The sequence below is a fragment of the Carettochelys insculpta genome, chromosome 1 (assembly GCF_033958435.1).
Source record: "Carettochelys insculpta isolate YL-2023 chromosome 1, ASM3395843v1, whole genome shotgun sequence".
Taxonomy (NCBI): Eukaryota; Metazoa; Chordata; order Testudines; family Carettochelyidae; genus Carettochelys; species Carettochelys insculpta.
The window spans coordinates 48,117,168-48,143,070 of record NC_134137.1 but is presented as its reverse complement, the minus strand read 5'-3'; the positions used below and the strand labels follow the sequence as shown (position 1 = coordinate 48,143,070).

General features: G+C 39.1%; 1 protein-coding gene across 2 annotated transcripts in view; it reads left to right on the top strand.

Annotated features, from left to right (window-relative positions):
* The window catches only part of MTMR6 (myotubularin related protein 6), a 36,259-nt gene extending 10,881 nt beyond the window's left edge, over positions 1 to 25,378 (top strand). For both annotated transcript variants that reach the window (XM_074985606.1, XM_074985601.1), the window contains exons 2-14: positions 1,128 to 1,244; positions 3,747 to 3,909; positions 4,298 to 4,455; positions 5,191 to 5,319; positions 6,381 to 6,515; positions 8,735 to 8,867; positions 10,655 to 10,764; positions 12,416 to 12,541; positions 14,525 to 14,574; positions 16,029 to 16,229; positions 17,168 to 17,302; positions 17,391 to 17,517; positions 20,052 to 25,378. In XM_074985606.1, the coding sequence (XP_074841707.1) occupies positions 1,128 to 1,244; positions 3,747 to 3,909; positions 4,298 to 4,455; positions 5,191 to 5,319; positions 6,381 to 6,515; positions 8,735 to 8,867; positions 10,655 to 10,764; positions 12,416 to 12,541; positions 14,525 to 14,574; positions 16,029 to 16,229; positions 17,168 to 17,302; positions 17,391 to 17,517; positions 20,052 to 20,306 (1,839 nt within the window). In that variant the 3' untranslated portion in view covers positions 20,307 to 25,378. The remainder of the gene's footprint in view (positions 1 to 1,127; positions 1,245 to 3,746; positions 3,910 to 4,297; positions 4,456 to 5,190; positions 5,320 to 6,380; positions 6,516 to 8,734; positions 8,868 to 10,654; positions 10,765 to 12,415; positions 12,542 to 14,524; positions 14,575 to 16,028; positions 16,230 to 17,167; positions 17,303 to 17,390; positions 17,518 to 20,051) is intronic.
* The last annotated feature ends 525 nt before the right edge of the window (positions 25,379 to 25,903 follow it).

Here is a 25,903-nt window from a genome sequence, read left to right as displayed (position 1 = left end):
CCTGTGACAGGGACGCAGGAAGTCTCTGGGAAGGAAAAAAAATGTTATTTCAATACTCGAGACTGCTACATAACATGGTAATATACAAGTTGAACCTCTCACGTCCTGCACTCTCTGAACCAGAGAATTGACTGAACTCCAGGTGGTCAGTATTGTTTAGGTTCTTAGGGGTAGCCATGTCAGTCTGTATCCGTAAAAACAAGAAGTCCTGTGGTACCTTTATAGACTAACAGATATTTTGGAGCATAAGCTTTCGTGGGCAAAGACCTGCTTTGTCAGATGTAATATTGTTTAGCAGCATTAGCCACACTTGCACTGCTTGCTGGGCTTTAAAAAGACATTTGGAGTAAATTCAAGCTAAATAACTGCACCAAACACTGAGAGCCCAGGCTGGTGACTGTAAACAAACTTTATGGGACTGTGAGAAACTTGGCCACACCTGTGATAGGTGGACATCTGGCTAACTAAAATCATACTGAACATGGATGTTGCCAGACCAGAGGGTGTTGGATTAGAGAAGTTCAATCTGTACTTCCTATCGTTTTGAGGAGGAGTTGCTGCATTTCAGATAAACTTACATTCTGCAGGCTTGTCAATACTACCTCCAAACTTTGAAGGGAGGATGGTAAATAAGGTGTGGAGAGATTATTAACGAAGTACTGCGCTACATATGCAGCACTTTATTAAGCTAATTCTCCCCTGCGGCAACTCCAAGTGTTAAACTTCGAAGCGCCAGCTCATGTGTAGCCGCGGCTCACCCATCAGTACTTTGAAGTGCCTGGGCAACTTCAAAGTCCCTTTACTCCTCAAAATGATGGTGGAAAATAATCCTTAGCTCACAGAACAGAGGGTGTTTTCGTTATCTGAAAAACTGTACCTTTACAGAGGAGCATTGTATCTACATAAGATTCTAGCCTTTCGTCTTTTATTGTGCATATATGCCCCCCCCCCCGAGGCATAAAGATGCAACACATTTGACTTTTTGTCACTTTCATGATCATTCCAGAGGGTAATAGATCTCACTGTCAGGGAAGGTTTTTGTCCTGGTTTTTTGAGTCCCTTTTTATTCTCTGTAACATATTTTAATGTTGTGGGGTTTTTTTTTTTCTTCCTACTCCCCCTTACAGGTAGAGCAGGTGAAATTAATAGACCGTTTCAGCACCAGCAACAAATCATTAACAGGAACTCTGTACCTTACAGCAACTCATCTGTTATTTATAGACTTGAGCCAGAAGGAGACTTGGGTAAGACTATCAGTGTGTTATCATGTGACCTGAATGTACACAGCTTCTCCAAATGTGTGTGTTTTGACTTGTGCATGTCCAATTAAAGATAAAACAAATAAGTAATTGTAAACCAGTGATCAGGCTTAAGTGGTGGGTCTTGTTAAACTAGTATTTTCTAAGGTGGGTACCTAAGTAAATCCTTATTATTTAAGCACTAAAATAGATGCCTAATTTTTTCGATGGTGGGAGCTGAGTGTGCTTGGTAGTGCTAAAATCAAGTCCTAAGATAGCTATTTTTGTCTGCTTAAAGATAGTCATGCCAATTAGTCTCCATTAGCATGTGTACAGTGTCTTTGTTTTGTGATCTAAGTGTCAGGTTAACACATCTAATTTCCTTAAACTCCCAGGTTCAAATCTTGTAGCCTTAAATGAGACATACTCAAAAGTCTCAGTAGTGCATGAACATTGAAGATCTTGCAGGTTTTCCAAAAGTGTATGAACATCTGATGCTCTACCGACTGAGCTAAATCTAGCTGTGACCTCTATCCTGTATTGTGGTTGCCTTCTTGGCTAGCTGCTGCCGACTGTCTCAGACAAGGTTGTATGTCAGTGTTTCTGTGGATACAGTGTACATACTTCTGTAAAAAGCTTTGGAATCCTTCAAAATAAGAGTGTATATGTAAAAGGAAAAAAAATTGTTCAAAAGCATGGACTGTTTTCATTGTGCACTACTTTATTTTAATGTCCTAGAAATCAATCCAGTTGTATCCAATTTATACATTTATAAAATTTATAGAAAGAATGTGTATAGGGGCATCTTTAATTATTGTTAGCATAGTGGAACCACATTTATCTGAGCCTCCATTATCTGGCTGACTCTCCATGGGGGTGATGGGGTTTGGCTTCAGCTTCGGCTTCCGCTGTCAGATACAGCTGTGCAAGGTGCAGCTCCAGCTGTTAGTCCCGGGCTCTGCTGCTGGCATATGAAGGTCTATGTGCATTTTCTGATCAAGCTACGGTCTAACATCAGATGAATTAGTTTTCACTCTACAGTAAACTCTTGAAATGCGTGAGTTCAAGTTGCGCTTAACTGGCATTAATGTGAGTTAAGCGCAACTCAAAATCTTGCTAACCACCTGCATGCAGCTCTGATTCAACACCCCTCCCCCCCCCCATGCAGCTCTGGTTCAAACCCCCGTGGTCCGGCTCACCACCCAAGCGTGGCTCCTCCCCACTTCTTAAAGGACATGCGTTGTGGTAATTCAATGGGGGAGAAATTGTTTGGAGTCTGTATATAACACATAGATGAGTGAGATGAATAGCTGTAAGTTAATTGGTAGTAGTACTCCTAGCTCACGCTTCTGTGCTTATAGAGAGGGTGATTCTAGGAATTGATGCCTGGTGTAAAGAGCACTAAGATAAACTACAATTACAGGCATAAAAGTTACGATAACAATAACATTCATAGTCTTTGGTAGGAAGCCCATCTTCTGCATATCTGCGATCCAGCTGCTTAAAACTGAAGTTTGAGGATAGTAAAACTGAGCTTCAAGTTTCAGCTGGCTTACAATGGAAATCCCTTCCTGCAAAGGATTGCATGGAGTTGTTTTCATCCTGATCTGGGGCTAAATGCAATCTATATTTTTCCACAAAAGGATGTTTCAAGAAAAAATCTTTTTCTGGAGAATGAAAATGTAATTTTTAGTCTTCTCATATGTTGGCCTGGTGGAAGGCTCTAGCAGAAGACAAAGTTTCCAAGAGCCCCTCAGACTTGCTGTCAGAGAGCAGAGTGCTCAGGCTTCCTCTGTCACCCCCATGAACTCTGGCATTGGAGAGGCGGAAAACCAGGGTATTCAGCCTGAGCAGTCCTCCTGGACAATTTAACTTCACATTGTACAGAAAGAAATTAAAATTGACTAGAACTTTCTAGAAAGGCCACTCACGAACCCTCATTTTGCTTTTCATGATAGGAAATTGAAAATTTCTGACAATTTTTGATTGTGCAAAATACACTTTTTCAAGAATATCATTTTGATGGAAAAATGTCCAACTCTAGTTAAGATGTTTACAAAAACACATTTTTCTGTACTCGTGGTTGCTATTTTTGATCCTTTGACTGACTGGAAGGGCACTCGCAGACATTAAAATCATGCAACCAAATCTCACCAGCCAACCTGTATCTATTTATCAGCCAGTGGGAACCTTATGAAAAATTATTGACCTGCCTTTTTAAGACTTATTTCTACATATTATGTGAAGAAAGGGAGTCACTGAAAATTTGTAATATACAGATAATCCTTTTGAAGCTTAGGGGAAGGGAAGGAGTATAATTTCAGATAAATGGTTAGGCTAGACTGATGAAAATACCAGTATCAGATTTCTTTAACAAATTAAACCTATGGTATAAGGATTTTGATTAGCTTGTTATGTTTTAAGAATATACTTTTTGTCTGATTTTTAAACTGCTATTGGTCAATCTCTTACAGTAAAACTTGAATTATGAATTTTTCTGTACTATAGATATTGCATCATCATATTGCTGCAGTTGAGAAACTTGCCTTGACTACTTCAGGCTGCCCTCTTGTCATCCAGTGCAAGAACTTCAGGGTAGTTCACTTTATTGTCCCCAGAGAAAGGGATTGTCATGACATTTATAACTCTTTGCTGCAGCTGTCAAATCCAGGTATGACTTTCCAGTGCACAAGGCCCCACAGTGTGTGTGTTAGCTACTATTCTGCAAAACAGCTCTGGGCTTTGTGCTAGTAAATGTGACACTCATCTTAAGTTTCTGAAAGCCACTGATCTGCTGTGTTTTGGTAACTTACTAGAGTTTGCATGTAATTTTTGGAGTGTGCTAACGAATGGGTATGAGAAAATGAGACCTTTCAAGGACTGTGAAACTGCATTTATAAAAGTCTCTACTGGTTGTAATGTTTCTCGGGGAGCAACTTTGTCTGTGGGGCCCTTTAAACTTTTCAACCTGGCTTCCATCGCATAGTGTTCTGCCAAAAAAGACCCTGCGGATCTGAGTCCCTGCATAATCCTTTCTTTTTTTTCCTTGTTTCTTTTAGCAAGCTATGACGAATTGTATGCCTTCTCTTACAATCCAAAACAAAATGAGTTTGAGCGGCTGCAAGGCTGGCAGCTCATTGACTTAACAGAAGAATACAAGCGGATGGGAGTGCCAAACTCTAACTGGCAGTTGTCCAATGCTAATTGTGATTATGAGGTAAAAGGATAATAGTGAATCTGCAAGAGTGGAAGAAGTGTTAATTTTTATGCCTCTTTGATTTTGTAACTTCTGATTCCAGTGTAACACAATATCTGCAATGCCTTGCAAACCACATGCTTTCTGAGTGATGAGTTCAGCATATAAATTGAAAAGATGCAGAAGTTGGGAGAGTCTACTTGTGACAAGTTGCAATACCTTCCTCCCCATTTGTGGGTTTTTTTTTTTTTTTGTGTTGGGATGGTCTTTAGGTAGCATGGTTTCTTTCTAATTTTCTCTCAATTAGTGCTATTTTGAGGTTCGCCCATGGAAATCCTTTTGTAAAGTAGCCCCAAAACAACTGTTTGATTGGCAAGAGGCCTAACCTTGGGTTAATAAAGTTTGGGATAGGTGCAAGGGTATGTATATGAGCTCTCTGTTCTACTACCGCCAAACTATACCATGGTCTCATATGGCTGTGTGCTGGTGTCTGTCCCCTTTTATAACTTACAATTTTATCATTCTTGCATGCCTCTAATCCATTATCACTTCTGGTATGTGTTGATTTAGGAAGGATTGTGATCGTATTTCTGTATGTCAGATGCAAATGTTCTTATCTTTGTTATTCAGCCCTTCACTAACTTTCTAAGCCACAAAGCTGTCCTGATTAATGCAAGGATAGCAGTCTACATGCACCAGATTTGATATAATCTGTAGTGTAGATGAAACACTTATTTGTTCGTTTTGTTTTGGCAGATTTGTGAAACCTATCCCAGAGAACTTTATGTTCCCAGAACTGCAAGCAAGCCCATAATTGTTGGTAGCTCCAAATTTAGAAGCAAAGGAAGATTCCCAGTTCTATCATATTATCATAGAAATAAAGAGGTACAGTCTGGTTTCCTTTCAGTGCAAGTAAGCTTAAAAACTGTTTATCAGCAGATGCCACAGGCCCAGGAAAGATAGGGATGGAAGTATAATAACTTAAGGAACTAGGATTTTTCTGTGGACCTAATTCTGAAACTGTTGGTGCCTAATGAGATGCTTAGGTCATGCTTAGCCAACTGTAAAATTCATCAGTCAACTGAATCTCTTAAAGGCCTTATTTTTGCAAGATTTTTCAGATAAGCTGATTGTGTCCTTTGTTTTTATATTTGTTGGAATATCAAGAATAAAATCCTCTTGTTCCACAGCGCAGTGAACCATGGAAATGATTTAAGGAGGGCAGAAAGATAGAAAATCAAGCCCAGTGGGACTCCATAGAGGAGTGTTCTTTGTATGGAGGAGTCTATCTCAAGCCGGAGGGAATTGCAGTTATGTCAACTGCTCCTGAGGGTTCAGCAGTTTCTGAAGGAGAGATATTTTAACACAACACATAGGCTGTTGCTAGTTGTATCCACAGAGTAGATACATTTGTGGGTGTTGTACACTTCGCTCCTCAAAGAACACTGCTGTCAGAGTACTACTACACTTTTAATATTGGTCAGGCTGGAGATAAAATGGCGTTTAAAAGAGAACAAAATGACTGTCTTTACAAATGTGAATTCTTCTTTTATTTAAGGAGAGAATAATTCTATAGAAGACATCCTCAGTGTGTAAAAACATAAATGTTTATCCTTAAGGGAGGGAAAAAATGATGCTCTTAGTGAATAAACTGGGTTGTCTAAGATTGGGCATATTTTTCAAATTTAGTAAACATTTACACTATTAAAACGTGCCGTGTTTTTTTTAAAGGAAAAACTAGTTGGGGACTTAGATTTAAGGCCTTCTATAAAAGTGTATGTTGATTAAAAAAGTTATAATATCTTTGCATTCGTTCTTAGCTTTTCTTTCACTTTGCAGCCATTAGAATGGAAAGAAGTTAAGGTTTCAGTCTTGTAGAATATATATGTCCCAAGGCATTCTTCTAGCTGATATACTGTTACATGATTCTTTGTTTTCTGTACTAGGCAGCCATTTGCAGATGCAGTCAACCTCTTTCAGGCTTCAGTGCCAGGTGCGTGGAGGATGAAAATATGCTGCATGCAATCAGTATAGCCAACCCTGCCCATCGCTACATGTATGTTATGGATACTCGACCTAAGGTGTGTACCTCTTATCAGGGCTGCAGCTTAGGGTTCAGCTTACCTTGCTTTACTTGATCACTTTATACATTAAGAAGAGCTGGCCAGATGGGGGAGCACTTCATGGCTCATGTGTTGGGAATATCGTGTTTAATCGCTAGAGCACTTGTTATCAGTCAGGAGTCTTAAGGCCCATAGGGGGTCTATAAGCAGGTTTCAGGACCTCCACCCCAATGAATCAGAAAGGAAGGCCAGTGTTAGTGTTACTGGACCCCAGGGCAGAAGACACAAGTCCTGCTGTGTGTAACTGAAATCTGGCTTTTAATTTACTGCACATGCAGAAAAACTCCTTTCTGTGGCACAGGTGGGCCAAAGACATTTTTAATAGCCTGTTGAGTGGGCCTCAAAAAGAAAAAGGTTCTGAGCCCCTTCTCTAGATCTTGGAGTCAGAACTGTCCCACGTATGACCAAGAGAACTACTGTTTTACATGATGTGTGGTCTATGTGAGATGAGGTTGGTAAGTTTTCTTATTCAGGCAGCTAACCAAAATGAAACACACACTTTGCGTAGGAACTTGGGCAAAGATTTTTAACAAATGTGCTTAAGGTATAATAAATATTGCTTAAATATGGAGTTATTTTTAAAGGTGCTGAGTATCCATGAAGTTGATGGGCGTTATTAGGTATTCAGCATTAGTGAATATTAGGCCATTTGTTTAGGTGACTAAACGTAAATTTAGGTGTCAGATTTGGGCACCTATGTTTTTAGATCCTGAACTTCAAGACCTTTTAATATCTCACTTGGAATGGAATACGTACCCTTGATATTAACTTTGTTAAAACATTGGGTGCTGCTCTGGAGGCTGTTATCTTAAGACGTGGGTCTTACCCGCAAAAGCTCATAACCTAATAAATTAGTCAGTCTCTAAGGTGCTACAGGACTGCCTGTTGCCTTAAAAGTCAAAACAAACCAAGTACATACTGATAGAATTAATGCAGCATGGAGAAATTGGCAGACAGAAATTGTAAAGCCTGGAGAACGTGTCTTCAGGACAATAGTCAAGCCCTAGAGTTTGTTCAGCTATCACATTTTAATAAGCGGTTTCACACTAATACAAATTTACTTCTTCAGTCACTAATCAGCTTGGGGAATGGGCATATCAGTGATGATTTGCTAGCTCTTTTTGTAACCAAGCTCCACCTGCATATGATATTGCAGTGAGATGCCACTTAAATTATACTTTTGATCCCTTCTGGGTGGGTGTTTTTTTTTTTTTTTTGTTTTTTACAAGTTTTGGCTAGCAATATGATAGTTAGTTAGTATCTGATCATTTGTTGGGGCTCATCGTTAGCATGAGCCTGAGAAGAGTGGTGGTGTTGGTACTGGAGTCCTTGTTTCAGGGTTTCTGCAAGCATTGGTAGATATATTTGTTGGTTCCACTCAAAAGTTCTCATTTCTAAATTTCTTTGACCGTAAGTATGAGACTGTTGCACTTTAAATGTAAAACACTAGATTCTAGCACACAAGATGGAGCCTCTAGGAAACAGTGCTGGCTTGTTGAATGAAACTGAGCCAACCCAGTTGGGTCTGTTTCTTGGTAAATCATACTTTTGTATGTATTATTTAGTATGCACTGATCTCCTCTAACTGTTCAAATTACACATTTCAGGCACCTGAATGCTTTATAGTACTAAATTTTTATTTTAGGCTAGTTACTGTTAGCATCTTCTCAAATAAGCAGTTATGATTTGAGGAAAGGATTGTGTGCTCAAGGTGATCTGATCATAGCCTTCTTTGTATCATTCTCATGTCAGAATAATCCTTTCAGATTAATCTATCGCTGATAGTCTGGAGGGATGGAGAAAGGGAAGGAGGAATAGCTCAGTAAATAGAGCACTGGCCATGCAAACCCAGGGTGGTGAGTTCAATCTTTGAGGAGGCCTTTCAAGGTTTAGGTGCAGGTTAGATTTTTAAAAAAAAAAAGTGTCAGAGATAGGTCCTGCTGTGATGGCCTGGGACTGGACTGAATGATCTCTCAAGGTCCCTTCCTGTTCTATGAGAGAGAGATTCTTAATATACCACATCTGATATCCATGAGGATGTTTGATATGTGTTCTAGTTTTTTGTTTTTAACTGAGTGGCCTGCTGAAGTTGCTTGGTTTCTTAACCCATTTTTGAATTTTTTTTTACAATTTACTTTTTAATGTTTGGTTTTAAATATTTGCATTTTTTCATTAAGCTTAATGCAATGGCAAACAGAGCAGCAGGTAAAGGCTATGAAAATGAAGACAACTATGCTAATATTAGATTCCAGTTTGTTGGAATTGAAAACATTCACGTAATGAGATCCAGCCTGCAGAAACTTCTAGAAGGTAAGTGTCTGTTCTGTTATGTAACAGAGTAAGATTAAAAATAGGATAAGTGACCTTCTCAGATCTCGCATCCGTCTATGCCAAACACCAAGAAAATTCCAAATATTGTTATTAAACTTGCTGAATTTAGTGAGTGTGATATGAACTTAGGGGCAGATGCTTGTTTTAATCACAATTCCTGGGCAGTGAGCTCTAATGCATTGTCAGCCGTTTGTCTTAAGGAAAATTAGTTAATATACAATGTTTTTTGGGTGGAAATGTTCATATTACAGTAACACATCGGATGGTTTCCAAGAGAGAACTATTGGGGTTTATAATTTTGTATGTATTACACCTGAATTTTGAATAGGACTTGATCCTCACTTTGAATAAAATACTCTGACACCTGACTGCTATAAAACATACCTGCACTTACTTTCACTCTTGGAAATCAGAGACAAGTGCTAAAAAGATTGATTTCTCCCCTCCATTTTTGCCTCTTCACTCACTTTGCACCAAAAATTCTCTTAACTCACATGGCTATTTGATCCTGTGTCAGTAAGTGAACAGCTGTTTCATATTTTTTTGTTTGGATATCCAAACTTCTCAAACAGCAAGAGATCAATAGTGTAAAACTACTTTGATTTTCATGACCTGGTTCAACCCCGATTGGTTGCTTGGCATTCTGAATCACACACCCTACTCTGTGAATTAGAGACACAAAGCTATTGCTATCTGATGATTACTTAATGTCCTGAGCCCTGTTTCTTGTGGACTGACAACTGAACCCAGTGACTTTGTGTTCAACAGCAATTAAGCCCCATGTTGATACACTCCGAAGATGAGAGAAATTAAAGGTTGCCTCTTAATTGCCCTCCTCCACTACTCGTATATCAATCCTGAGGTACATTAGTGAGGCAATATGGAGGAGCTTATAATAAGGCAGCAGCTGTGCAGCTGTTCTTCAGATACATAAAGGGCTTTATTTTTAAATAATCATTTATAACTGAATATAAAGTACTGTAAATATTATCTGGTTGTATGATTTAACACCCCGCCCCAAGAATGAATGAACACAGATCAGACATTAGGAATCTGAATACACACAAACCTGTCAGTGAGCATTTCAATCTAGCAGGTCATAGCATCCACAAATTTGAAAGTGTTCATTCCAAAGCAAAGTGACTTTCTAAAACGGAGACTTTTAACACCAGATTACAAAGGGGGACATCTAAATTGGAGTTTATTCTAAAGTTTGACACTTTTCACCTTGGACTCAACAAAGATATCAATTACCTTACATGTTACAAGGACAGTGTCCCCATCTTTTGATATTTATAGTGATCCCAGGCAGCCCACTTAACTTAATAGACACTTAGGATGTGTGGGAGGGGGAAATAGTTTCTTTATCTTGCTGATGCCTCAACTTTTTTATTAATTTTTTTTCTATCTCTGTTAAATTCTCCATCTCAGTTATCATTCATCAGGATTTTCCAGATCTGAAGAACTGGGTCTGTCCCACAAAAGCTCATCACCTAATAAATTGTATTTTTTGTCTTTAAAGTGCTAAAGGACTGCTTTTTTGTTTTGTGAAGATACAGACTAACATGGCTACCTCTCTGAGATTTACCCCCCGCCATGTAAATATTTTACTTTAGGAATCTGATGTTTTTACCAAAAGAGAATAATAATTCAAATAGATTTTTAAACTCTGGAGAATATTAGCTGTCCTGTAACTATTTTTTTTCCTTAACCTAGAGAGCTACAGTTCTGTAGAAATTCTAATGCCTCTTTTTGTTCTTTTTCAGTCAGTGGTACAAAAGGTTTATCTGTCAACAGCTTCTTGTCAGGTTTGGAGAACTCTGGCTGGCTGCGTCATATCAAAGCTGTGTTGGATGCTGCTGTCGTCTTAGCCAAAGTAATTCATGTGCCCCTTCTTTCTCTTGGTGAGGGATGGTAATTAGCGACAGGCCAGCATCATGATATCCATTCTGTGAGATATAAATTGGTGATTACTGCTGCAATTTCAGTGTTTGATGTTTTGCTTCGTTATCAATCTTAATTATGTTTAGAAATAACGGCACAACAAGTACATCATTATGTAAACAGAACATGTTTCTGTATATTTAGAGAGAACAAATGTCCCTCAAAATATTTTAGGCTTCTTTGAAGGCTTCCCACCCACTAATGTGAAAAAGAATGTTAGGTTAATCAAGTTTTATGCTAGATAACCACTGTACAGAAGTGACCTGACCTGGAAATGTATGAGAAGGTGAGAGGAGGAAGCTAAAATGCCCTGAGTGTTCCACATAGCAGGGTTGCAGTCCTGCAACACTAACTTTACTTCTTTCTTTCCTTTTTAGTTTGTCTTTTCAAAGTCTAAGCAGCCGGTTCCTACTCAAGAGTCTTCCCCCTTCATCCCTGTACTCTAATACATAGCTATCAGAGGACTGCATGGGCACTGATCTGTAGGGATAGGGTAAGCAACTTTTTTATTATATGATGTGGTTTGAATTTAAAAAAAAAAATTTTGTATCTCTTGGGATATCAAATCTCTGCAAATCCACATCATATAATTAAAACCCTGACTCATTTATAGGTTGCTATGAGTGATATGCTCTGTGACAAAGTTGTCACAGAACACGTGTTAAGGTGACACTTGAATAAATAATGGAATGTGATAATTTTTTTTATGGGGCCTGAATTAGTGGTCAGGGGAAGGATAGGTTAAAGTGGTTGTGTGCCAAGTACCCGTGTTCATTAGAACATGTCTCTGTGTATGCCCCTGTCTATCAGCTAAATATTTTCAGGTCACATTTTTACAAGGGGTATCAACCTGTAAATAGGGAAGTCAGTGTGTAGGGCTCTTTAATGTACTTAATGGTACCTTTTTTTAGGTGTTTGCACGTTGATCTTTTTGTCACCTTAAGACACACTTTCCTGTGTGCTATTTTATCTCTTTATCTACCAAATCTAACATTCACAACTTCATCTATGGATGAATTCATTATATGGGAGTGGATTATTCTCATACCTGAGCAACCTACGTTGTACTGACATAACTTGTGCTGTAGGCAAACCCTGAATCCAAGCTGCTTGCTTCATGTACCTCCATATTCCTGAGGGGTCAAGCAGACAGGATTTAAAAAAAAAAAAAAAAAAGGCCTAGTAGTTCTTATTTGCTTTTGAACTGTTTAGTCAGGCTTGTTCTAAGCAGCCCATTGAGTCTGCAGATGCTCATGGCTACTTAAACTTCTTGGAAGGTGGAAAATTAAAATGAGAAGTCACCTAAAAGTTCTTGCGCTTTCCAACAACAAGTAGGAAGCTGGACCTTGTCATCTTTATGGGAAGCATTAGAGCAATGTGAAGGGGAGGTCCCAGCTTTGACTGATTTAAGCACATTTTCGCACACGCAGTGATTTCTCTGTGTTGCCAGCTGAGCATCAAGTGCTGCCATTAAAAATGGAGTGTGCTGTAGGGTTGGAATAAAATGAGCTTTTGAATTTACCTAGGAACTTTTTTTCTCTTTTTGTAACATGTGTTACTAGGCTTTGTTTTCCACTTTACAGGCAATAGCAGTGGAAAATGCAACTGTGCTAGTTCATTGCTCTGATGGCTGGGACAGGACTTCCCAAGTCTGTTCCCTTGGCGCTCTCTTGTTGGATTCGTATTATAGAACAATCAAAGGCTTCATGGTGAGCATGTACTCATAATTAAACAGTCTTTTTATTATCACACACTAAATCATAGTGTACCAAGCATTCAGTATAACAGCACACACTCTTTTGTGTATAAAAATAAAATTAAGGTACACAGAAATGTTGCAGTTTTTTTCAATGCAGTTTAGTGTCTTTCTAAAGGAGAGATACTACTTATAATGAAAACAGTCATGTACAGCAAAGTGTACGTTTAAAGTAATTATATACTGAACCTAATTGTCAAGTGCAGTGTTATAGAGCTCTTTAGATGCCTGCAGGAAAAAATATACATAGGATTGAGGTTATAGGCTTCAGGAGTCTCAAGCATTACCTACTAAATACTGCAATTCTGAGGTGCTTAGCCCGTAGGGCTATGTTTAAACTGCAGGCTTCTGTTGGGAGCCTGGAGGTCTCCTGACAGAAGTCTTCCACCTTGGGAGCATTCTGCTGACATCCTGGTTATTCTCCCTCTGTGAGGAAGAAGGGATGTCTTGGCAGAGGTGGGTTTTCCCAACATTTGGCTTTGTATGGATGGGCCAAATATCAGGAAAGCTTCTCCCAACAGGACTGTTGGTGGGAGATATGCAAATGTGTTGTGCAATTTGCATATATTTGCTGACAATTCTCTGTAATCTAGACTTAGCCTAGTAATTTTGTTAATCCAGCCACTAAATGATATGCTTTATAAACTGGCTCAAAATTGTTGGGCTCTATAAGAGTCTGTGGCAGGTAATAGTGAGATGAGTTGGAACACTGTTCAGTTCTATTCCACTTTTTCCCCGAAAAGATTTAGAAAATGAGTGACACATTATTAGATGCATGGAGAGACTCCAGTATAAATAAGATATGGAAGTTCTAGTTTAGAGGAGATTAATAAGAGGATAAAATGGGGATATAAAAAAATAGTCAAACACTTCTATTTACATGCTCAATGCAGGAGATACAGTGAATTTGACAGGCTACTTTTAAAATTAGTAGAACATAAGAATGGCCATACTGGGTAAGACCAAACGGCCAATACCACGTGCCCCAGAGGGAATTAACTGAACAGGTAACAATCTCTCTCCTGCCATCCATCTCCAGCTTCTGACAGAGGCTAGGGACACCATTCCTTGCCTTTCCTTACCTTCTAGAATGTGAGTAACATGTGGCACCTACAGACACAAATATCATTGAGGCCAAGAGTCTAGTCTGACTTAAAAGATCATCTATTTAGATGGCTAACGAGCTTACCCTTAGGCAGTAAGAGTGAAAAGGCAAGGGATATAAAACTACCAACAAGGCTTATGACTAGAGTATCTTCTTCTATGGGACTATTATCTCATAAAGCACAATTAGGATGATTTAGTGTGTGTGATTTTTTTTTTTTTTTTTTTTTTTTTTTAAATAAATATCTGAAGTATTTGGTACTGGTCAGTCTGAGGCAAGATGATGATCTGATCTGAGCAGGCAGTCCCTACATTCCTTATGCTACCAGGATTTTATTGTTACAAAATGTACTAAATTACGTTTTACTGTGATGCTATTACGTATTATAAATTAAAACTCCTGTTGAACAAGATACGTATGGTAATACATTCCTCTTGCATTTTTGTTCACCTATTCACTAATTTGCAAATGCCTATTTCTCAGTCATTTGTGTAAATTAATGAGGCTTTATTTTGCTCTAAAAAATGGAGTTGGTTTAACATAGCCACTATAATCAGTATTATTCAGACAGTTGAGTCAACTAACAATTAAACATTTAAAAAAATGAAATAAACAACTATTTCAAAGTTATTACAAGTATATTAGTTAAGCTGTACTTTGAGATATTGAAGACTGTGCCGAGAAACCATAAGAAATGCAAGGAGGTATGAAGTGCAGTAATACACAGAATAAATTTAAAAAAAAAAAAAAGGATAAAGATAGATAATCTGTCAGGATAAATGCACAGATCTAGTGCATAATTTCTTTTCATGTGGTGCTTCTCTCTTCTAGGTTTTGATAGAGAAGGACTGGATCTCTTTTGGACACAAATTTTCTGACAGGTAGACAATTTTTTTTTTTGGTGACTAAAGTAGAATTTAACAACTTTGCTAGTTAGTATAAAGGTATAACACAGGCAGTTGAATTGTACATATGCTCCTAAACAGGGTTTAGGATTCTGCATCAATATTTCATTGACACACACTTATTTTTTATGGGATCTTGTGCTTGGTAAAAGTATATAATACTTAAATTCTGCAACAGTGTTGCTAGGATATTGACTCTGAATAAGCTAGCTCTGCAACAGGATGCATGTTTTGCTACCTGCAGCTTATTCAGACACTCACGGGATATTTATTTTCATAAGACAAATATAAGCATCAGTGCTGCCAAGGTGACATGACGAGAGAAAACGGATAAAAGTTAGCAAATGAGGCTTTAATGAGCTTCCTATCGCTGTGATGTCTGATCCTCCCTTCATGGCTCGAGGGCAACAGAATCTTGCAGTCCTTGGGCTTGATGGTTTGGAGGGGTGTTTGTGGGGGGCAGGGTATGGACACAGACTGCAGCACTGATAGATAATTTTTCTTCAGCCATTCAGAGTATATGAAACTAAGGTGTGCTATACGTTAAAGAAGCTGATGAGTTTGTTGCACTACATTTTTTTTTTCTTGGAAAAATATATTAATGAATGTGAAAATACCACTTAAATAATTGCTCGTAACTGTCAGATGTTGTTGCATTATGTTGATGAGCTCCACAGAACTGTCTATACATGGGTAGTGCTGGAGCTCATACTCTGAACCCTTTGCCTGTTCTCAGGCTTCAGAGCCCAATATGCAATGTCAAAGCACTGTCTACATTGCTATTTTTAGCAGAGTAGCGTGGGCCCCACTAGCAGAAGTCACTGGACCGGTGCTGGGAGGTTTGCCCCCAGATGCACTATAGGTATGCCGTATCTGCTGAACACAACAGGGAGACTGCCAATTATTTCATGTTGGTAGATTTTTGAATGTACAGTACTGGGGCCTATCATAATAGCAGATATTACAAAGCTACTTTAACTATTCTTCTGTTACAATTGTATCTGTAGTGAACACCATAAACCTGTATGTGCATTATGGGATGTTAAAAATTCAGGGTGTAGAGAAAAGATTATCTTAATGTGACTTTGGAAGCCAAATTTAAGATGTTGTTTTTCCTCTAAAGCTAGGCCAGTTTCTTTTGAGTTGTGTACACTGAGCCCATTAATTAAATGTAAAAAGTGAAAACAATTCTCTTTTGTGGCTCTGCTATTCTAGCCTCGTAGATCCATGACACTGTGATGTTCTGTCCTGAAGTGCCTTCCACATCATAATTTGTCAGGAGGGGAGTTGTACTCTAGCTATTAAATATGTTCTTTTTGAAATGAACTTACTTCCTGACTGTGCAATCAAAATAAAATCCTTAGCATTTGTCAGGTTTTTTAATCTTTTAGCTCACATTTCTCTTAATGTCTCTGTGGATTTTTTTGTAGATGTGGTCAACTGGATGGTGACCCAAAGGAAATCTCTCCAGTGTTCACTCAGTTTTTAGAAGGTGTGTGGCATCTCACAGAGCAATTTCCACAAGCCTTTGAATACAATGAAGCTTTTCTCCTTCAGATCCATGAACACATCCATTCATGCCAGTTTGGAAACTTCCTTGGAAACTGCCAGAAAGAGCGAGAAGAACTAAAGTAAGCTGACCTATTGCAAATGTTCTTCAGTAAGTCCAGTAAACCAAGAGCATCTATAAATCTTCAGCTGTGACTCCCAATAAAAGAAACTGGGCATGCTATATAATGGGAAAAGAGGAGCTGAACTACATTAGAAAACAGCAGAGATTCTCACGCTGTCTGATCTGAAGGACCCTCTTTCTAATTTTGAAGGAAAAAAATTATAGACCCGTATTACATAAATGCCTTGTTGTTGTCCCCCCCGCTCCCCTTTTCAGACTTCCGATATGCAACGTTTTTTCCAAAAATTATTCAGGTTAACGAAGGGGAAAAAATTATCTTACTCCCAGACTTATTCCTTTTTGAACACTTAATACTATTTTGTCCAGTAATCTAAAATGCCTGCTTTTTTTTCCTGAGTCACTTGTTAAAATTATGCAAAGCACTGTTTCCAAAAGCACTACTTTTCTCTAAGCTCAGTAATAAAATTTAGTATTTTTGTTTTATTCTTGGGATATGGCTAAGACTCAGGTGTAAGTATTGTTGAGCTCAAGATATGAGATATTTTAAAGGTGTGAAGTAATGTTCTATCTTGTTCCTGTAAGTCTCATAGAGAATGTAGTGGTGACTAAAATAATCACTCTGACTTATTACCTATAATATGTTTGAATGTTCTTGAAGTAGTTGATATGACAACTGTTTCAGAAATTTCATTCTCCCAAGAATATTTAGTATTAAGATACAAGGGGATTTTATAAAGTCCTAAAATGGACTGACAGAAGAACTGGGTAATCTGTCTCATTTGAAATTCATGATTGCGTTTCTGACAGTTGTGGGTTAAGAGCAACAATATAGTTTAGATTTATTTTTTTGACTGAAGTAAACTGTATTCTGAGACCTGCCGTTGCTACTTTTCTCCCACAGTTAGTGTCTTGACTTTCATTTCTGTTTACATTAAGACTGAAAGAGAAAACTTATTCCTTATGGCCATTCCTTCTGGATGAACAAAAGAAGTATCTAAATCCTCTCTACAATCCAGATTTTTCTCAGAAACTTGCCCTATTGGAGCCTAACACAGTATCCTTTAATTTCAAGTAAGTCTAATTAGATTGTTCATATTTTCTTCTCTCTTCTCTTGTTAGACTTGTTTGCTAAAACTGTTTTGTGTTTTGATACACACAGATTTTGGAGAAATATGTACCATCAGTTTGACCGAACTATGCATCCCAGGCAATCTGTATATAATCTCATGATGACCATGAGTGAGCAAAATAAACAACTGGAGAAAGACTTCAGAGAACTGGAAGCTGTGAGTATTGTAAAATAAGAAAAAATGTACTCTAAACTCTAATCTGAAGGGTAAATGCATTTGCATGATTTTTATAGTAAGGCTTTCAGTTTCATTGTTGCATGACACAGCTTTTATTAGATTTACCTTTTTTAAGAAATGTTTTAGTTTGCACTGATTTTTATTGTGTGTGTCTGGCATTATATTGTCCTACAAGATTACATAGGTGCCAAACAATTTGCTCAAATCTGGGCAGCTGCAGAGCAGTGGCTGCTGACTGAGAGCCTATCTCTAAAGGCAGAGTGGGGAAAAATAAGTGAGGCATGGTATTGCCACCCTTATTTCTGTGCTGTTGCTGGTGGGTCGCTGCCTACAGAGCTGGATGCCTTGCCAGCAGCCACCAGTCTCTGGCTGCCCGGCTCTGAAGGCAGTGCACCAGCAGCAGTCCAAAAATAGGTGGTGGCAATACCACAACCTCTCCTCCTCCTCCCTCCCCCACCCGCAGAAAAAAATAAAACAAAACCAAACCAAAAAATCCTAACCCTTGAATGTCTTTTGGGTCAGGACTGCCAATTTGAGAAATGTTGGTCTCCCTGCATTAAACCTGTGTGGTAAAAGCACACCCACAAGACCATATTTCACAGGGAAAGGTCAGATTTCATGGTCTGTGATGGTTTTTCATGGCTGTGAATTTGGCAGGACCCTATTCCTATAACAAAGGCTCTTTTTTTCTACTCTTCTCTCCCTTCCCATCTCCACCATTTTCTCCTGGTCTTGCAGTTGGCTAATCTAAACGATGCTCACTCCCTCTGCCCTTCATTGGCCTTTTTTCTTCTGTAGTTCCACTATATCCATCAGAACAGTAATTTCAAGATTAGGGGCGGGGATATCTCAGGAAAGATGTACAGCTAGGATTTTTATAGACTAGATCCAACTTGAAATGGCTCAGCCTGGCACAGGCCACAACATGCCCACCCTGTGGCCACCACCAGGTCACCTTTTATGCAGCCCTTTAAATTGGTGTCTGGCAAGTTTAGCGTAGCTAAGTATTTTCAGTTATTCTAGTACAGACTTGTGAAGCAGGATTTAGAGTTGATTATTACTAAACTTTTTTAAAGTAATGAATTAAGATGCTGAAAACTTCACATTAAAATGTTACTAACCCCCAAAGTTATCAAAAGTTAGCCAATCAGTTTCATTATTTTGTATAAAAATTTTTTGAAATGCCTAACTAAAGTTTCTCTCCTTCTGTGCAGGCTACAGTGAAAAATATCTTTTTAATTTTTTTTTTTTTATTTTAAGGAGTCTGTTAGAGTAATCCCAGCAAAATGTTACAAATATAGATTAAGTAACCTGAAAATCTTCTCTTTACCTTTTTTTATACTTTAAGGTTTTAGGTTACCTCAAATAATTTATATTTATTAACACTTCTTTGATTGCTTTCCCCTCCTCACATTTGCATGGAAACTTGCAACTGAATCTTGAGTTATTCAGTATAGTGTGCTTTGAAAAGGAGCATTTTGGCTTCCATATGTAGCCTGATTCTTGGGCTGAATGTTGAGATTTTTGTTAGTGGTTGTTATACACTCATTCCTTGCTCTATGAGGTTCCCAACTTTCTGCTCACAGGCAGAAACTCATAAAAGGGACACTAAATTCCCATTAAAATACATGTAAAGGTCTCTGATTTGTTCCAAGTGCTCCTCATTCAGCATGGGGTGGCAGCATGTGGCACTGCTTTTGAAAGGTAAATGGACTTTGGGTTTGGGGTCGGGCTGGGGACATGAGCAGGAGGGAGGGTTAAAACTGGGTGGTGGGTTGGGCGCGTGGGGTGGGCAGCAGGGTCAGGCTGCGGCAGGTTGGATGTGCAGGGCCAGTGGGGGAGGGGTTCAGGTTGCAGTGGGTTGGGTCTGTGGGACTGGCGGGGGAGTGGTTGTCAGACTGCAGCAGGATGGATGTGCAGGGCTGGTGGTGGTGGGGTGGGTCAGGCTGCAGCGGGTTGGATGTGCAGGGCTGGCGGGAGGCAAGGGGTCAGGCTGAGGTGGGCTGCATGTGTGGGGCCGGTGGGGGTCAGGCTCTGGCAAGTTGAGTCTGTAGGGCGGGGGTCAGGCTGTGGTGGGCTGGATGTGCAGGGCTGCTGGGGGTGGAGGGGTCAGGCTGCAGCGGATTGGGTCTGTGGGGCTGGTAGGGGGTTCAGGCTGTGGCGGGTTGGGTCTGCGGGGTTGGGGGTAAAACTAGTATTAGTGTGGCGGGGGGAGTTCACTCATCTAGTGAACAAAAGTATAGGAGTTCCTCGTTTTTAGTTAGTACTCGTAAGTAAAGTACTCATTTAATGAGGGATGAGTGTACATTATATATTTATCAGGCCTTTAACCCAATCTGTGTCTCTAGCTACTTTTAAAATTCCACTCTGTGTAGTTAGCAGTTGTGCTGTTATGATACTGTGTAAAAGGTCAAAGATACCAGTCAGAAAGTGGTTTAATTAGCTTGGCTTTTAATTTTATGCCAAGAAATGAGAGGTACTAGGAACAATAATTTTTATAAATCCTGTTACAGAAAATGAAGCAGAAAAACAGGCAACCAGAAGAACTCCTCACTAAGGAACTAGTACAGTCTATTCATCCTGCTTCACCAGCACTTAAAACTTCATGCTTGAAGGAGAAGCCTCTGTTACCTATGAATGACTCACTTCGAACTATAGAGGGCAGCAACACAGCAGATAATCGCTATAGTGAATATATGGAGGAGTTGTCAAAAGCTGAGCCTGCTGTTGTCAGCTTGGAATATGGAGTAGCACGGATGACCTGTTAGTAGAAACACTGAACAGTGCTTCTCTTTCTACACTGCCTGAAATACAAGACCAATTATTGTGAGGATGGTCTGTTGCTGCATGACCAAAATCTGATTTGTACAATGGTGAGCTTTGTTACTGTCGAATAGAACAGCATGATAATTGTTAAGGAGAGTGTTTGCTGTTCTCTTGAGAAATAATTGAATTTATCTGTATTTAAAGGAAAAAAAAAAAGGGGCATTCAGTGATCCTTAGTGACTTAGCCAATTAAGGAGTGGTCTGGTTCGGGTTTAACAAGCCACAGTTTGCATTAGAGCAAGTAAAACATTACTTACTTTGTGCATCACAGCCAACCGCAAATGGTCTTTCAAAGTGAATTTAGCTGTTAGGAAAAACTTAACGTTCTATTTAGCAAGAAGTTTTGTGCGTTTGTGTTAAGTATGTATATATAGTATACAGTATATATATGTATACTTCTATTTATTGTATTACACTGCTAACTTTTTTGTCTTTTAAGTGCCATAAAAAGTACAATATATTTCAAACTATGAATAGCTTGCCTTAAACTTGTCAAATCAATTGCCTTCTTGTCCTTGACTATTGCAGCCTGGAGCATGTCTTTTTTTACATTTGTATTGCTTGAATAGTTCTTCTTAAAATGGGATCATGTATAGGAAATGTAAAAAGCTCAAACAGTTATGCTATCAGCAAATGAAGCTATAAGAGTGTTAAATCTTACGCTGAATGTTATTTTTATATTTCCTGTTCTTTTATTGTTTGGCCAGCTTTTGTCAGTCAAGAGGCTTAATGGATTGACAACATCATTGAAACTGATTCATGTGTACAGTTTTTAAAATGCTGAATTGTGGCAGGATTTGTAACTTGGGCACTATTGCAAAGGATTAAATTTGGAGAGTTTTTATTAAACTAGCACATTGCTAATAACTGAACAACAGTCACGCTATCTTCAGATTTAGTTATTACACCTGTTATGGAGTTTGCAATTGTATAAGATTCTCCAGGTTACAGTGGCAGAAGGGAAAGTTCTAGGAGCAGCATTTAGCAATTTGCGTAGTTTTTCAAACAAAATTGCTGACTTTTAACAGAATTCCAACGTTTGTGTCTCGCAAGATGCCTTTGTATTGAATTTAGTCTTTCAGTCAAGTTTCGGTTATTAGTGAGAGTCCCCTGTAATGGGCCTAAGTATACCACAACCCCACTTATCCTAAATCTGCAGATAGTCAGTGTTGGATGATTGTGAAGGTAGAGCCAAAAACTTGTGATTAGGGAGCACAGGAGAACACCAGGTTTGCAAACCAGCAGGCTTTAAAGCAGTTATGGCATTTGGAGAACAGTCCCTTTTGAAGCCAGCTACTGTGGAAAGCCACTCAACAGTTTTGGCTAGAGAATACAAGCCTTGGGACATAACTGAACTTCAGTGAAAAGGAAGGTTTGATAAGAAGGAAGGTATTGTGCTTCTAGCAGAATTAAAATGAAATGTCCATAGATTGCCTTCCATTGAGTTAAGGGGCTTTGCCTGGGTCTCTTTTGCAGCAATTTTTTCCCTCTGTTGTTATTGCCCGGGTCAGAAGAGAAAATTTAGGCCTGAAAATGTAGTAGAAGAAATGTAAGTGGTGTTAAACACAAGGTAGGGGTATTAAACATCCTTGGTGCGTTATAGTCTCAAATAGCTGTGTTTCCCTGTAGCTTCACAAAAAACAAGCAGTCCTGTAGCAGCTTAAAGATGAACACCTGTATTGGGTAATAAGCTTTCATGGGTAAGAAAGCTTGCCCTCAGAAGCGGATCTTACTCATTACCTATTTGTTACTTAATAAATGTTGGCTTTTAAGATGCTACAAGACTGCTTGTTGTTAGTAGTATAGGAAATTAATGCTATTGACTTTGTACTTCTGCATTCAAATCCCTTTTGACTGTAAGTGAAAGTTTTAGTCTCATACCAATTTCTAAAGTCTCTTTTATTAACATATGCCGGCACATAACACACAAGTTGCCACAATTGACAGTCTCTCTCTGCGCCCCAAATGAGAGCCAGGAGTCTAATAACAAGAACAATGGAGGTCATAGCTTTGCCAATGCAATTTGATTATCTGAGAAAGATAGTATCTGCCTACATCTAGCCAGTGTATTAGTCAGCTGCCCATTTCTTTCACTGTATTACAAAACATAACTAGATACGTAAATGAAGTCTTGTCAGAATCTTCATCATTCTAAATCCTTCCTGATGCCTGTAAAAGGGTGGGGGTGGGGGGTGGAATTCATCCTATTTAAATGGGTAGACTTCACTTTATTTTTCCATTTCAACCATTGCTCGAGCTTGCTACAAGTCTGTAAGACACCAAGTATCCTTCCTGTGGAAAGCAAAGCTTGTGAATTACTGGTAAGCCCCTTTTGATGTGTCATCGTGGATTTGTAGTTTCCTGTTACAGATGATCTCCTGTGTCAATCTTATTACATTCACAACCCAGAGACTTAGAAAATAATGAGGATATGGGTATCATTTTGTCTTTCTTTTCAGCTTTTAGGGTACTGTGCTGTATACGTTGCTTTTAATAGTAATTGCTTGGAGGTAACACACTTCAGAGTGTATTTCCTCTAATCTCTTCTGTTTTGCAAAGTAACATGGGATGATATTTTTACTCTGCTATATAAGCATATGTGTATTTAAAAGATCCTATCGTGGAGAACCCTGCTTCCTTTTGATGATGCTAAAATCAGCCAGTTACCGATTCTTGGCTACTCATTGTCAAAGGGGCACTTTTAGAGCAGATGGGATCAGTATGTCCCACTCTGTTTTAGATCTTGGATTAGGCGTTTTAAACCAGCCTTGAAATATCACTAACAATTATGTGCTCAAGCACAATATCTGCTTGGCCACTCTTTTGATGAAGACTAATGATATTTTCCTTCCCTGTCCAAAACAAAAATTACTCTCCTAAAATGAGTAGACAAATGGAATTTGATTAGGGTGTTTATACAGAGGCCTTTTGCTCAGCCCAAATAGCCCCTTTAAAAGCCTGCCATTTTAGCCTCCAGAGTCACAAGTGAAGAAGCTGATGGAGGGAAACAGCTGTTTTTTCTCCCCGCACCATGCAGATTTATGCCAAAACCACCTAAAGCACATGGGACCTGTGATGAAACAAGCCGGAAGATGGTGAAGTAAGCTCCCCTACTTTGCACACCCCTGGTCTAGATGATGGGAGAACTGCCAAGATTTATGCTGGAGATTACTTCGCCATCTTCCTTTGGGAAGGGATCTGATGATATGAAGGGCTATGGCTGAAAATTTCAAAGAGGAGCAGGGGAAAAGATTTTAATTCTACTGTCTTACAGCATTCAAGAGGGTGGGCCTTTCTGTTGCTAGTAGAAATGTTGCTCCAACAGGAAATAATAATACACATCAGGATAGAGTGCCCTGGATCTCCCATTTTGGTATCTGGTCCTATGAGTTGGTGCATTGACCAATTCAGCCTACACGCTTTAACATGTCCCAGCTACTGTACGGATGTTTTGTCTGGCAGGTCCTGCTTCACCTGTCGTGCAGCAGCTGGAGCGTGTCAAGCCTGTATCCCAATTTTGGAAGTTGTTAATAAGCGTTTTAGATCTTAGAGAAGTGGAGTGTAATTTGGGGAGGGGTGGGCAGACTTCGGCTGTTTGTACCATGACAGTGTGTCTAAATTGTACTGTCCTTTTTAGTACTCAGATTCACACTTTTAAATCTAGGAGGGAAATGCTTTGTCATGAGAAACTGGGTTTAATTTTAAAATGGCTTTGGGTGGAAGGTGTAATTGTACAAAAAAGCTGGGCTTAAGGGGTGCAAGTTAATTTAAAATGGTGGCTTTTTTTTTATTACCATTTGAAATATCCAACTGGTCTGATTTTGTATGACAACTGCTAAATCAGCAGACTAAGAAATTAATTAATTAAGCAACCCTGAGCTGGGCTTGTGCATTTTCCCCACATGTCCAATTACTAGTGACCTAAATTGGGGGCAGAGGGAAGGGAGGGTAGCAACCTGAAGTTTAGCGGGTTCATTTACAAAGAAAAATATGCACAAGCTTGCTCATCCCTGTTTTTCTATACAATGGTCATGCTAATATAGATGTCTGTTTCAGATGACTAAAATTAAAGCAGGAGATATGCTATTGCTTTAACTGCACCAGATAACGCAGGGTAGCAGGTAATTTGAAGAAATAGCTATTGTGTCCTTTCTGAGGCAGTTTTCAAAGACTTTTATATCACACTTTCACAGTGGTCCACACATCTGTAAAGCTCTGAGATAACGCATTACTCCGACACTGGTACATTCTAACAACTGTGCATCCATTATGGGCTTAACAAAAGACTACACAGCTGTCTTATCAAGAGAGGGAATGAGGCCAGGACACCACAGCTTATCCGCTATCCTTGTATGAGAAGTGCCATAAATAATCTGAAGGAATTCCATGTACTTGTGGGGGGAGAGGGGGTTTAAGTGAATGCTTGTGTAATATGGGCCTGGCCCTAATGGAACTGAAGGCCTCACTCCACAGAACTAATGTGAGCAGCAGAGCTACCTGTGGTAGATAAACACACAGGATTTCTATAAAATTATTCAGACTTCTGTTTTTTAAGTGCATAGTTGCTCACTCTAATGTTAACCTGTCTGAAGTTTAGTGGCAGTTGTGCTTTGGGCTTTAAGGATCTTCCAAGCTGTCAGTTCTCATCAGCGCAAATGGAAGGCCCCAAATGCAGTTTCATACGTTTATCCCAGATTTTGGTTCTGAGTCCCAGTATTTTTGTTAGATCCCACCTTAGTCCAATATGACTGGTAAAGGAAAGAGAAGAGTGATGCCCAAACATAACTTACTGCAGTATTTGGTATTTAAAAAAAAAAAAAAAAAAAAAAAGCAGTCATGTAGCACTTTAAAGACTAACAAAATAATGTATTAGCTGATGAGCTTTCATGGGACAGACCTACTTCTTCAGACCATAGTCACACCAGAACAGACTCAATATTTAAGGCACAGAGAACCAAAAATAGTAATCAAGGTTGCCAAATCAGAAAAAAATTATCAAGGTGAGCAACTCAGAGTAGAGGGGCAGAGTGGGGGGGGGGGGGGGGAGAGTCAAGAATTAGATTAAGCCAAGTGTGCAAAAGAGCCCCTATAATGACCTAACAAATTCCCATCCCAGTTCAAACCATGTGTTAATGTGTCGATTTTGAATATAAAAGAGTTCAGCAACCTCTTTCAAGACTGTTTGTGAAAATTCCTCTTCAGTAAGATGTGAACTTTTAACAGAATGGCCCACTCCCTTACATGCTGGCTGACTGTAGCCAGACAGAACCCACCCTTTTGCTCTACTCCATCTTGCCTTCCCTAGGTGCTTCAGAGCACAAAAGGGTTAAAAGGAATAGCCCAGCCCTGGAATGCCCAAGAGCACAGATGGGCTTATTTTAGCCAGGGTCTTTGAAGCTCTAGAGCAAAGCTAAGAACAATGGGCTAATTAACAGCTGGCCTCAGACTGCCCTTGGCTAATTACCATCAGTTGATTTGCCAGGACACTTGTCCCAGACAGGAGGAAAATCTCCGGCCCATTAAAAAACAAATGCTCTCA